Source organism: Pelophylax lessonae, assembly GCF_965119305.1.
Source record: "Pelophylax lessonae genome assembly, chromosome: 1".
Classification (NCBI taxonomy): Eukaryota; Metazoa; Chordata; class Amphibia; order Anura; family Ranidae; genus Pelophylax; species Pelophylax lessonae.
The window spans coordinates 517088669-517102506 of record NC_138768.1 but is presented as its reverse complement, the minus strand read 5'-3'; the positions used below and the strand labels follow the sequence as shown (position 1 = coordinate 517102506).

Genomic DNA, 13838 nt, shown 5'->3' with positions numbered 1-13838 from the left:
TCTCTTTTTTTGTTAACTGATAAAAACAAATTATTAACACTTCTATTTCTGAAAGCATTCTTAATTTTCAGTATATTTTCACACCTGCCTAAGACTTTTGAAGAGTAATATATATATATATATATATATATATATATATATATATATATATATTAGAGCTGCACGATTAATCGTAACAGAATCGAGATCGCGATTCACTCCCCCTGACAATCTTAACATGACACTTGCTCGATTCTTTACATCTCTGTGAGGGAGCAGCTGTCAAAAAAAAAAAAAAAAGAGCCTCCCGTAAAAGCCTATCAGCATTAGTCTCCCACTGAACTGTAAACACAAATGATTACATTGTATCTTTTCTTTCCCTCTGCCGGAGGAAGGAAGTTTAACCTCTTAAAGACTAAACCTTTTTCCTACACTTGTTGCTTGCAAGTTAAATCAGTTTATTTTTCCTAGAAAAGTAGTTAGAACCCCCAAACATTTATATTTTTTTTTTTTTAGCAGAGACCCTGCAGAATAAAATGGTGATTGTTGTAAATTTTTATGTCACACTGTATTTGCGCAGCAGTCTTTCAAACGCAATTAATACACTTTAATGAATAAAAAAATAAAAAAAATAAAACAAAACCGTAAAGTTATCCCAATTTTTTTTATAATGTAAAAGATGTTACACAGAGAATCGTGAGAGAATCGTGATCTTTATTCCAAGCAAAAAAATCGTGATTCTCATTTTGGCCAGAATCGTGCAGCTCTAATATATATATATATATATATATATATATATATATATATACACACACACACACACACACACACACACACACTATTTTACCAAAAGTAAAAAGTATTGGGACGCCTGCCTTTAAATCCACATGAACTTTAGTGGCATCCCAGTCTTAGTCCATAGGGTTCAGCTACAACAGCTTCAACTCTTCTGGGAAGGCTGTCCACAAGGTTTAGTAGTGTGTCTATGGGAATGTTTGACCAATCCTCCAGAAGTGCATTTGCGAGGTCAGGCACTGATTTTGCAAGAGAAGTCTTCACTCTAATTCATCCCAAAGGTGTTCTATCGGGTTGAGGTCAGGACTCTGTGCAGGCCAGTCAAGTTCCTCCACCCCAGACTCCCTCATCCATGGCCTTGTGGACCTTGATTTGTGCACTGGTGTGCAGTCATGTTGGAACAGGAAGGGGCATCTCCAAACTGTCCTCTCTAAGTTGGGAGCATGAAATTGTCCAAATTGTCTTGGTATGCTGATGCCTTAAGAGTTCCCCTCACTGGAACTAAAGGGCCAAGCTCAACCTCTGAAAAACAACCCCACACCATAATCCCCCCTCCACCAAATGACTTGGACCAGTGCAAAAAGCAAGGTCCATAAAGACATGGATGAGTGAGTTTGGGGTGGAGGAAACCTAACCTCAACCTGATAGAACACCTTTGGGGTGAATTAGAGCAGAGACTGTGAGCCAGGCCTTCTCTTCCAACATGGGTGCCTGACCTCACAAATGCGCTTCTGCAAGAATGGTCAAATATTCCCATACACACGCTCCTAAACCTTGTGGACAGCCTTCCCAGAAGAGTTGAAGCTGTTATAGCTGCAAAGGGTGGGCCAACTCAATATTGAACCCTATGGACTAAGACTGGGATGCCACTAAAGTTATTTTGGGTGTAAAGGCAGGCGTCGCAATATTTTTGACAATATAGTACACATATAAATATATATATATATATATATATAAATATATAAATATATATATATATATATATATATATATATATATATATATATATATATTTTTTTTTTTTTCTTAAACAGCTACCTATATCACAACAATCTTGGGATAATGTCAAACAGTTGCTGTGCCGCTAACAACACATTGCCAGTGACAGACTCATGCTGCTTTCACTCCCCTCTGTTGAATTGTTTCCTTGCTGGTCCTGAACCCTGTTGAATTTCCCTCACTAGTTATGTGCCAGTGATGGAGCAACATCTCACTGGCGCTCTTAGCGAGGGAGCAAACCCATAGAGAATGGCAAGGAGTCTCTTAGCAATCCTGAAGCCAGTGAAAACACTGAGTGAAAATGCCCTTAGGCTGGCTTCACACCTATGGGTTTCTTACATTGCAGGCAATGCACAATGCACTCACTAAGAGCGTTGCAATGCCATTAATTTATAATGGCACCCAAAATGCACACAAGAAAAACATCTGCATTGCAATACAATACAAAGTAACACTTGCCCCTGCATTGTGGTGTACTAAGTCAGGAAAAAGAATCAGAGAGCATTTTCCAATGTATTGGCAGCCTAATCAAATAAATGGATTGCCTTAATGCCATGCATGTTAATACACAGCATAAAGAACCTTACACAATGGTTTGCTTTAGGACAAAGTCTCTTTATCACACCATCACAACAGATAATCAATGTATTTTTTTTTTTTTTTTAAATAAAGTGAGGAAGATTACATTCTCTGTACGATTTACCCTAATTTTTTGTCCTGGTGACAACAAAAGATCTCACCCCTGTTTTCCCTGAAAAAATGGGAGGGGAAATCTCCAAAAAAGCAAACCTGGCAAAAAGGATCTAAGTTGGGATTGTCCCCTTAGTATGGGTAGTTTTCTTTTCACCACCTATCACGCCATTAGCAAATGAAATAAAGAAAAATCTCTGTAAGAACACAGGAAGAAATAAAAAAATAAATAAAAAAAGACAAGTTCTAACCTTTTTACACTCTACCTAGAACTAGAGTAAAAAAAAAAATAATTTTTCTGAGGGTGTAATTAAGTATCATTTTTTTAAAAGTGTAAACATTTTATTTATTTTTTAATCCTGCCCCTGTCCCTAAGAACCATGGAAAGATCAGTGTTAGAATTTACTTACGATTTAATAATAATGTGTGTGATAATAATGAATAATTATCTATCATAGTCATGTCAAATATATAATTAATTTCAGCTTCCAATGCCTGTGATTTAAACTGTTTGGCTGTTGGATATAACTTTTATTATACCTTTGGGCGAGTACTTGATGGAACCAGCTGTGGAGCAGACTCTGCCGGTACCTGCATCAGCGGCAATTGCCTGGTAATAAACTTTAAATTTGTTTTATGAGTAGATATAAATAGATAAGAATTTTTTTTTTTTATAGAAATGGTTACCTTCTTGGGGCTTTGCATTTATTTTTTACTTTGAGGACAGGGGTTCTTTTTTTATGTGGGTTGGGGAGCTGGCTGAGCTACCTTTTTTGGTTTCCAAACATTCTACACTTTTTCGTGAATTGGGTTTACTAAAGGTCCTTAAAAATGTTAATAATAGAGACATTTAAATACAAAATTATTCATTTTTAGTTCAATCACTATACTGTAGTTCATTCTAAAAAATATGTCTTCAAGGCAAAATATAGTTATTAAACACAATATATTTGTAAGTCCCCTTACATTCTAGGTGGATGATCTCAGCTGGTAATGCCATGATTTATGCAATTTTTTTTACTGGTAATTTTCTAAAAAACAATTTTTGTTTGGGCTTACACCTCACACTGCTTTCCTTTGTATGTTATTCACAAGAAAAAAAAACATTTAGGCCCCTTTCATACATACGGTCCGTTCAGTTCATCAGTTCAGTTACGTCAAAATGTATCAGTTTTTCATCCGTTTTTTCATCCATTTTTCATCCGATCCGTTTTTTTGACGGATGAAAAATAGGGCATTCATCCGTTCAAAAAAACGGACATTGACGGAAGCGGATGAAAATGGATGTTAACTGATGATCATCTGTTGTCATCCGTTTTTACATAGAGATACATTGATGTCCGTTTTTCATCCGTCAACGGATGGATGAAAAACGGACAAACGGACAGCATGTGTGAAAGGGGCCTAACAGATCCAGAGAGACCAATGCTTATGGAAGCAAAAATAAGTATCTAGCTCCAACGAGCAGGGCCCTCTAGTTCCTCCTGTATTGAATTGTATTGTAACTGTATTGTCTTCCCTCACAAAAAAGCGCTGCGCAAACTGTTGGCGCTATATAAATCCTGTATAATAAAATTAATAATACCCCCCTCTATCCCTTCCCTGTCCATAAGCACTTTATATCTCATAGGAACTCTAAAGTCCCAAGGAGTTTTGAGAAGAGTGGGTGAATCAACCTATCAATGTTCACCAAAATCTAAAAAGGTTTTGGAAAGAATAGGTCTTTAAAAAAAAAAAAACAATGTAGTCCTTTCAGTCATTTATAGATCTACGTGTAAAAGAGATCAGCTTGATGCCAATAATCTTGTTTATATAATATATATATATATATATATATATATATATATATATATATATATATACACAATATAATACACAGTATATATAAAAAAAACTTTTTTATGTATAGATTTAGTGATGTACGTTTAGTAAATGGGGGTGCCATACTTGTTTATTATCTACACAGTCTTTTATTTACTGCTTCGCAGTGCTGCACAATGGCTGTACTTTGCTGCTCCTTCTCACAATGTCTGTGCCACCCCGCTGAAACAACTTAATAATCTCTACGTGGCTGATATCATATCCTGACCTCAACCCAAAAGAACACCTTTGGGATGAATTAGAGAGCAGACTGCGAGCCAGACCTTCTCTCCATTATCAGTGCCTAACGTCACAAATGCACTTCTGGAAGAATGGTCAAATATTCTCATAGACACACTCCTAAACTTTGTGGACAGCCTTCCCAGAAGAGTTGAGGCTGGTATAGATGCAAAAGGTGGGCCAACCCAATATTGAACCCTACGGACTAAGACTAGGATGCCATTAAAGTTCATGTGGGTGCAAAGGCATGTGTCCCAATACTTTTTCTAATATAATGTATATGGTAATTTGCATAGAATTACATTTATCCACCTCTAAATGTAACCTGACGTTACAAAAAAAATACAACTTTTACTTTTTTTATGTTTGTTGGCATTTATCATGAAAGTCCCATGGGACTAATAATTGTTTTTTTGTATTTGGAAGGGAGCATTCAGTGTTATTTGAAATAATCCAACTCCCCCCACACCTTCTGCCCCCTATTTCAACTCTCCAATCACACGATCTCCTCTCCCCCACCTACTTCTAGGTCTCCCTTTATTTTGCAGTTGGTTTTCTCTATGTTGACCACACACACCATTACCTACTGGACAAACTTAGGACTTACAATCAGTGGTGTATTTAGGTTTTGTGCTGCCCTAGGCCTGACTAAGCTTGGGCACCCCCTAATTTAACTATGACCCACCCCTTCTTGTAAAGGCCACACCCCTTCCTGTTTCTGACCGCCCTGTCATCTGTAAACAACAGAACACAACCACAGTCTATCAATGCCCAAAAGTTTAGCCTCATCAGTGTAGCCTCATTACCGCCCATCAGTGCAGCCTCATCACTGCAGCATATCAGTGTGGCCTCATCAGAGGCCATCAGTACAGATTTATCAGTGCCCATCAGTGCTGCCTTATCAGTGCAGCTTATCAGTGCCATCTCATCAGAGGCCATCAGCGCAGCCTCATCAGTGGCCATCAGTGTGCCCATCAGGGCAGCATATCAGTGCCCATCAGGGCAGCTTATCAGTGCCGCCTCGTGCCCATCAGTGCAGCCTCATCAGTGCCCATCAGTGCAGCCTCATCAGTGCCCATCAGTGCAGCATATCGGTGCTGCCTCATTAGTGCCCAGCAGTGCAGTTTATCATTACGCACCACTGCCGCCTCATCGGTGGCCATGAGAGCAGCATATTAAGGCCCATCAGTGCAGCAAATCGGTGCCCATTAGTGCAGCTAATTAGTGCCACCTCATCAGTGGCCATCAGTGCAGCCTTATCAGTGCCCATTAGTACAGCCTCATGTCACAGGATTAGTAAGATTACTCCTTTCTTTTAAGAAATTTGGACTTGTGTTTGCTGCCACTGATTGTAATCCATAGGATTATTTCACTTATTTGTATCATGACTAGGAAGTCCAGAGTCAGTATATAAATAAGTGAAATAATCAGTGGCAGCAAACACAAGTCCAAATATCCTAAAAGAAAGGAGTAATCTTACTAATCCCATGACATATTGAGATAGCACATATGAGGTGAGCAGCTCCAAAATATTATTGCCATCATTTACAATTAAAAGTCTTAATTGTATATGATGCAATTCAGTATGCTCGCTCAAAGACAAGGATGTTTAAAGAAATGAAATGATATTATTGACATGATGCCTGCCATACTGGGGGCAGAGGAAGGTAGGTGGAGCATTGGGCTGCAGTGCCACACTTATTAGCATTGGTAGCCATCGGGCCAGTTGTATTAAGTGTGGTCAAAGGCCTGCGGTCTGTCCGAATGTCCTCACCAGCCGGTATTATCATACCGGCAGGTAGCAGTGTGACTGCTTTATGGGGGTGCCAGGCTGACTTGCCTTCTGGACCCTGCCCTCCAGCCTAATTCGCCCCATAAGACTGGCACTATACTAAAAGTGTAGCGCAAGCCAGCAGGGACCCTTTTAGTGCGGGAGCCAGGAGGAGGCGGTTTTTTTTCCATGCAGGTTTCAGCTTTTTTTTGCTGCCCCCTGCAAAGTGCCGCCCTAGGCCTGGGCCTTGTTGGCCTAGGCCAAGATACAGCACTGCTTACAATACTATGCTAAGTGACACTTTAGCCTGGCCTCCTCATACCAAAGTCCTCTTCTTCACAGGCATTATAACTTCTCTTACTTTAGAACACAAGAGGAACCACGTATGGTCTCAATATATTATTGCCTACAGTACACTGCTATCATGATTGCATGTTACTTACTGTTCCTTTTTTTTAAACGTATTGGCAGTAAAAACAAGGATCACTATATGAACAATAAATTACTTAAGAAAAGGGATTTGAGTCACTTCTGCATGTGCTCTTATTTTGCAGACAGCAGGTTGTGATGGTGTTCTGGGATCTGGAGAGACTGTTGACTCATGTGGAATTTGCAGTGGCAAGAAAGACTCCTGCATTTTTATCTGGAATGTTTTCCGGGACCCCTATCCCTCTACAGGTTATGTTGTATTTCTGTGAACTCGGGGCTATTTCTCCAGACCCCATTCCTGCAAAATACATCAGATCATTTAGACAGATCATATTGGATCAGAACTTCAATGTACTTGGTGGTTGTGTTTCTGTTTTTTTTTTTTTCATTTTTTTTTAACACTTATGTACCAAAACTTGGGAGGTTATAATTGGAGAATGACTGTCAATAAGCATCACAAAACTCTAAGATGCACTATATAGTATTACAGCGCTAAAAAGAAATAAAAAGGAATCTTAAATTGTTCTGAAACATAATTGTTATAACTCACTGGGTCAAGGAACAATTTTTTCAATGTCTGCAGACTTTAAAAAAGAAACCATTAAAAACAGAGAGAGGAAATCACAGCTGCTATGTGAAACTTGGCAATTCGATAACAGTTAATTTTTAAGGCATTTTTCATTGTGGATGACCTATGTTCTTAAGTATGGTCAGCAATATCCCTTAGCTAGACACGTAGAAATGATAACTTGAAAAAATGTTTAAAGCCAAACTCCAGGCAACTAAAAAAAAAAATCTCTTGCAGTGGTGCTGCGCCTGCACTGCAAGTTTTAGTTGCTTGTTTAGGACTACGGGAACAAAGAAAAGAAGATTTATTTACCTGATCCTCCACTCCTCCATACAGCTAGACAAGTACCCGCAGCCCCTTCTCTTCCACACTCTAGTGGTCTAGGATCCTGACATCATCAAAACCAAAGCAGGGTACATACAGTGCCTTGAAAAATTATTCATACCCCTGAATTTCTCCACATTTTGACAAGCTACAACCAAAATTATGTGATAGATGAACACAAAGTGGCACATAATTGTGAAGTGGAAGGAACATGATAAATGGTTTTTAAAATGTTTAACAAATAAATATATGAAAAGTGTGGCATGCATTTGTATTCAGCCAGATTTGTGGAGTGCACGACTAATAGTTGTCCTGTGGAGGTGGCTCTGAGGAAGAGGCTGGGCCTCGAAATGCGTCAGCTGTCATCTCAACAGGACTATGGACATGGACTATCCCTGACGCTCAAGCGATTGAGTCTGATATGATCATTTTTAACTTCTGTTTGTGAGTAGCCATTTTTATGATCTATTAATAAAGCCATACTATTGAGGATAATGTGCTAGGTCGGTGCGCCCTTCTTTGTTTTCTTTTGTTTGTAGGACAGATTCTCTCACCTGAGCAGTAGATCTCTGCAGCTCCTCCAGAGTTACCATGGGCCTCTTGGCTGCTTCTCGGATTAATGCTCTCCTTGCCCGGCCGGTCAGTTTAAGTGGACAGCCATGTCTTGGTAGGTTTGCAGTTGTGCCATACTCCTTCCATTTTTAGATGATGGATTGAACAGTGCGCCATAAGATGTTCAAAGCTTGGGATATTTTTTTTTTTTTATAACCTAACTTTGCTTTAAACTTCTCCACAACTTTATTCCTGACCTGTCTGGTGTGTTCCTTGACCTTCATGATGGTGTTTGTTTACTAAGGTTCTCTAAAAAAAACTCTGAGGGCTTCACAGAACAGCTGTATTTATACTGAGAAATAAATTACACACAGGTGGATGCTATTTACTAATTAGGTGACTTTTGAAGGCAATGGGTTCCACTAGATTTTATTTAGAATATCTTAAGTAAAGGGGGCCGAATACAAATGCATGCCACACTTTTCAGATAGTTATTTGTAAAAAATTTGGAAAACCATTCATCATTTTCCTTCCACTTCACAATTATGTGCCACTTTTGTGTTGGTATATCACATAAAATCCCAATAAAATAAATTTACGTTTTTGGTTGTAACATGACAAAATGTGGAAAATTTAAAGGGGTATGTTCAAGGGGTATTTCAAGGCACTGTAGCTCATAGTCCATAGTCAGCATGTTGCGGTTAAGGGACAGTCTAATGCCGGAGCGCAGGAAAGACCCTTCTGCCAGGGGAGCAGAGTATTATGTGAGTAAAAGATTTTCTACTATCCCCTAAAGGGAAAACAAGCAATTACCCTCAGCAAGAGATAAATTAAACATTTCCCTGTAGTTAGGCTTTAATAAGTAAGAACACTGCTGACAGATACTATGTGCTGTCATGTTTTAATATCCTCTGCTTTGCCTGAATATCAGGCCATTCTGAAAGGAAAAGTTTAACACTTTTCCATAGTCATTCAGCCTTTCACACATTACTATTGGTGAGCAAAATGACCTATCATAGTAATGGACCAATAGGAATGTGTGTGGGCTAGGTGACGTCTTGGTGCTACTGATCAGAAGAGACCCACATTTGGGCAGATACTGAACCCTGCTTCCGCTTTTTAACACTTGCCCAGAAACTGTGTTCATATTAAATGATAAATTATGTTAAAGTTTTTTTTTGCTGCTTTTTTTCTTTTTCTAAATTACTTTAACTTTATTTTAATTTTACTTTTAGGGTTCTTTCAATACAAAAATGTAACACGGATTCCTGCTGGTGCATTACAGATTAAGGTGAAAGACCAAAGCCGCAATATTTTAGGTAAACACAGAACATGTTTATGTATATTATAAGTATATTGTATGTGACGGTGTTCACCATCACTGGAATTTAAGGACAGATGGGTGAGGGGTTGAATTGCTTCATATTTGTCAGCAAGGTCAATTGTTCCCTTTGCCATGAGGTTTCTGAGCAGGAAGTCCACTCCTAATATGGTCATCCCAGGAAGTTCTGAGGAGGCGGACTGTCTAAGGTGGCTCCCCATTCACCTATTGTCAGGTGTGCTAATGACCGCACCTGTTGTCTGCTAAGGGAGGTATTGACACTCAGAGTAATGTGTATTGAGGGCTCGTTAGGGAACCATTGTTCTGTGTCTGACTATTGTGTACATTGATTGCCCCCTGGGGCTTCTGTCTCCTTGCATTGGTCAAAGCTATCTGACCAATCCCTGTTGACTCATTTTCAAGTCCTCATTTGCATTTCCGCGCCGCCATTATTCAAATACACAGGGCTGTACAGGGATCCAGTGCTGGATACGTCCCAGCACTATATATTTATCGGGAGACACCTCTACTCTATTACAAATCTACAGATGACCTGTGTGTTTTTGACCCCACTTTGGAGATCCTCGTGGGAATTTTTGATCGGGGGGCTCTCTTTCATTGTTACTTGCAAAGCCACTGTTTATTTTTTGGCTTATAACCATTCAAATTCCCTCTGGAAGCCCGTTTAAATTGTTTTGGGCCTATCCCACACAGACCCAGCCAAGTTGGCATATACTACTTGCGGCCATAGACATTGGAAGGCTTTTTTTCATCCACCAAGGCCCATCCATTTGGTCTTTCGTCCTGGATTCCACAGAGGTCTTACATATCTGTCTGAGCTCTGGTGTTTTCTGGACTATCGAGAAAGGCAATTGGACCGAAACGCGTCTAGTCCGATCCAGACACCTCAGACCCTCTTGGTTCCAAGACGTATCTATGACCATGTTTTTATCATATATTTTATTTGTGTTTTTGTATGTTCCATTTTTGTAATACTTGTAATAAAATTTATATATTTTCATACTCAAGTCCCGGTTCTTGCCGTTGAAAGTCCCAATCCTCAGGGGTTCTCTATTGTTCCATATTTACCAGGGATGTTGGCAAGATTCCAGGTTTAAAACACAGACTCCGAATTTATCTTTTCTCATTTGCATTTCCTGGTCAAGCTATCTGACAAATCACTACTGACTCATTTTCGAGCCCTCATTTGCATGTCTGGAGAGGACCTGAATGGGAACTGCAGGTACTTTACAATTGACCAATAGGAAAGCGGTTGTTGGAGGCAGGATGTTCCAAATTCTGTATAAAAGTGTGCTGTGTTCTTCCAATAAATGTTCTTCCTGTTTGAACTTACATACAGCCTTGCCTGGTGTTTGTTCTAATGGATTCCGAACGGCACATAGCTGTAGTTCGGATCCCGGATCCTTGGTTGACCGAACCTTCAGACGTTGCGATCTGCAAGCTTACTGACTAGAAACAGAGGAGTGTCGGGAGAGTGGACAGAGCGAGCAAGGGTCTCGTCACATTGTATAATATTGTATAATATTTAAATAAATTAGAATTGCATTATAAATTGGCTTTTGCTCATCAGTTGCCAGCTTTATTTATTTAATTACTATTATACAAGGCTAAAGCCCCGTACACACATTGGCCCATCGACGACATCAGCCAGTTCAAAAAATGTTTAAAAAAATGGCTGACCCCTGTGTATGGCAGCCGGTCCCACAGAAGCTGGTTGTTTGTCCGGATTCTGTCGGACGAGCATGCTGGAAAACCAGCACCTGACCTCCTACCAATCAGCACTCTTAGCCAATGGCTGGGAGTGCTGATCGGAGTGTTCTGGTGGGGGGCCGTCCCCCTGTCAGAACACAACAGCTCAGCGGGGGGAGATCGGTGTACTAACGTCGGCTCATTAGTACAGCGGCTCCGACTGTGGTTGACAGTTTATTTTTTTTTTTTTCGTTTAACCCAGTACCAGACTTTAAACAATATATTAACAACCTGTATGTCAGAAGCGTTTGAGCCACATGGTCTTAAGGGGCAATAGGATTGATTTACTAAAGGCAAATATACTGCACACTGCAATTGCAGTTGCTCAAGATGCTCTAGATCTTAGTAAATCAGTGGAAAGCTCTGCTGATTTCTATCATCCAATCATATGCAAGCAAAAATGCTGTTTTTTTTAATGTTCCTTGCATGTGATTGGGTATTGTTTGGAAAGTGAAGCTTTACCTCATTTACTAAGCTCTGGAGCAACTTAACTTGCAGTGCACAATATATTTGACTTTATTAAATCAACCCAAATGTCTCTTTGGACCAACACTTGATGCCATTGCCAAAGATACTACTGGTGACAAAAGAAACCATCTTCCCCAGCGGAAGAAGCCTAAGGCACAGACTTGAAAAGTTAATCCCTGGTGTTGGTGACAAAGAAAAGTTCTCTTTGTTATGCCACTCTCACAACCATCACATCAAGACCGATTCCTGGTGCTCAAAGTCTGCTAAACCCTCAGGCAAACCTTCCTGAAGATGTGCCCCCACTTTCTTTTGCAGAGATTTGAATGGCTTGCATCTCAGATGCTTGGTTATAGGAGGTGGCTTCTAAGAGCTACAAGCTAGAGTTTTGCTTCCTGCTTCATCCTCGCTTTCTTACCTCCAATCTTTCTGTATCACTGCACAGATCATCAAATCTGCATTGATTCCTCTTGAGACTTCTGAATTAAAGTATCACTGTTCCACTTCCTGTTGCTGAACAGTTCAAGGGAATTTACTCCAACCTGTTCACAGTTCCTAAACTCAAAGGGGGCATCTGCTTCATCTTAGATCTCAAAGCACTGAACGTCCTAATTTTGGGATTCAAAATTCTGGATGGAATTTACTATGTTGGTCACTGCCTTCCTTCAACAGGGAGACTTTCTGGCTTCTGTGGATATCAAGGATGTCTACCTGCATATCCCTATCTTCCCAGTGCATTAGTATTTCCTGCACTTTGCTGTAGGTTCTCTGCACATGGCTCTGCTATTTGGCCTATTGTCTGCACCTCGTCCTGGTCCAAGTACTAGCACTGCTACATTTCTTGTGGCATCTCAATAGTGGGAACAGTCAGTGCGGGTTTTGTCAGACAATGTGGGCATGATTGCCTAGACATTACAACAGCTTAGAAAGATCCTGAACCTCCATAAAATGTTTGCTTTGTTCTTTGTTTGAAGTATCTCTGTCTAGTCCTTGACACACCTGAGGCCAGTGTGTTTCTCAGGTGAATCCTCACTCACTAGTTCAGGCTCATACTCTTTAGTCCAAGAGTCTTCCATCTCTCCACTTTTGCATGAGAGTATGGGGTCTGATGGTAGCCTCCTTTAATGTGCTCCCAGTTTTACTCCAAACCTCTACAACCCAACATTCTGTTATAGTGGGACAAGTCAGTCCAGTCTCTGCACAGACCAATTCGTTTTGCACCAAAGACCTGGCTTGGTGGTTCAGGAATCTGGTTTTGGAATAAGAGAAGACCCTTCATGCTGTCTTCTGGAAGATCCTTATGATGGAAGCCAGCCTGTTAGGCTTGGGAGGAACCCTGAGCACCATGTTGGTGCAGAACCTTGGTCCTTCAAGGAATCTTGTCTCCTGATCATCATCCTTAAGCTATGGGTTGCAGGACCATGCTGCTAGAAGGTTATCAAATCTGAATTCAGTTGGACAACACAACAGCAGTGGCATACATCAACCATCAGTTATGACCAGAAGTTTTACCGTGGCAAGAGAGGTAAAGAGTACTATTTTGTGGGAAGAGTTCCAGCCTTGTCTGTCAGTGACCTCAGGTATGGACAATTGGCATTCAAAATTCCTCAGATGCAGCATCTGCACCCAGGAGAGTGAATTCTACATCCAGAATAGTTCCAGGGCCTGTGTTGCAGGTGGGAAGCCTCTTCCAGATTTAGGTGTAAGGTCAGGTGGTTCTGCAAGTAGTCCCCAGTTTTTCTGTCATTTTTACATGTGCCTGTTAGAGTTTGTTTGTTGTAGTGCTCCCTTTCCCCTCAGTTGGAATGCTTTTCGGTGTCCTGAGGGTTAAAGATTTCTTGTATCCCTCAAAGGACAAGAAGAATTTTGTGTTTACCATTAAATCCTCTCCTTTAGATTAGTCATTTAAAAACAAAAAAGAAGGATGGCCCTCTATTGTGCACATAAAGTTAATCACTGTATGAGTAATGGACAAAAAATTGTCTCAGGGGAAACCATAAAAGTTTAATAGACATAAATTAAAATAAGTAATCTTCCAAACCAGTCCTGGAGCCTCCGGATCTCCTTGGGGTGCT

General features: G+C 40.2%; 1 protein-coding gene across 5 annotated transcripts in view; it reads left to right on the top strand.

The window, feature by feature from the left end:
- Nucleotides 1-13838, top strand: part of ADAMTSL5 (ADAMTS like 5) — a 58514-nt gene that overhangs the window by 27343 nt on the left and 17333 nt on the right. For all 5 annotated transcript variants that reach the window (XM_082243147.1, XM_082243148.1, XM_082243146.1 and 2 more), the window contains 3 exons: nt 2949-3076; nt 6889-7012; nt 9443-9526. In XM_082243147.1, coding sequence (XP_082099273.1) covers nt 2949-3076; nt 6889-7012; nt 9443-9526 — 336 coding nt within the window. The remainder of the gene's footprint in view (nt 1-2948; nt 3077-6888; nt 7013-9442; nt 9527-13838) is intronic.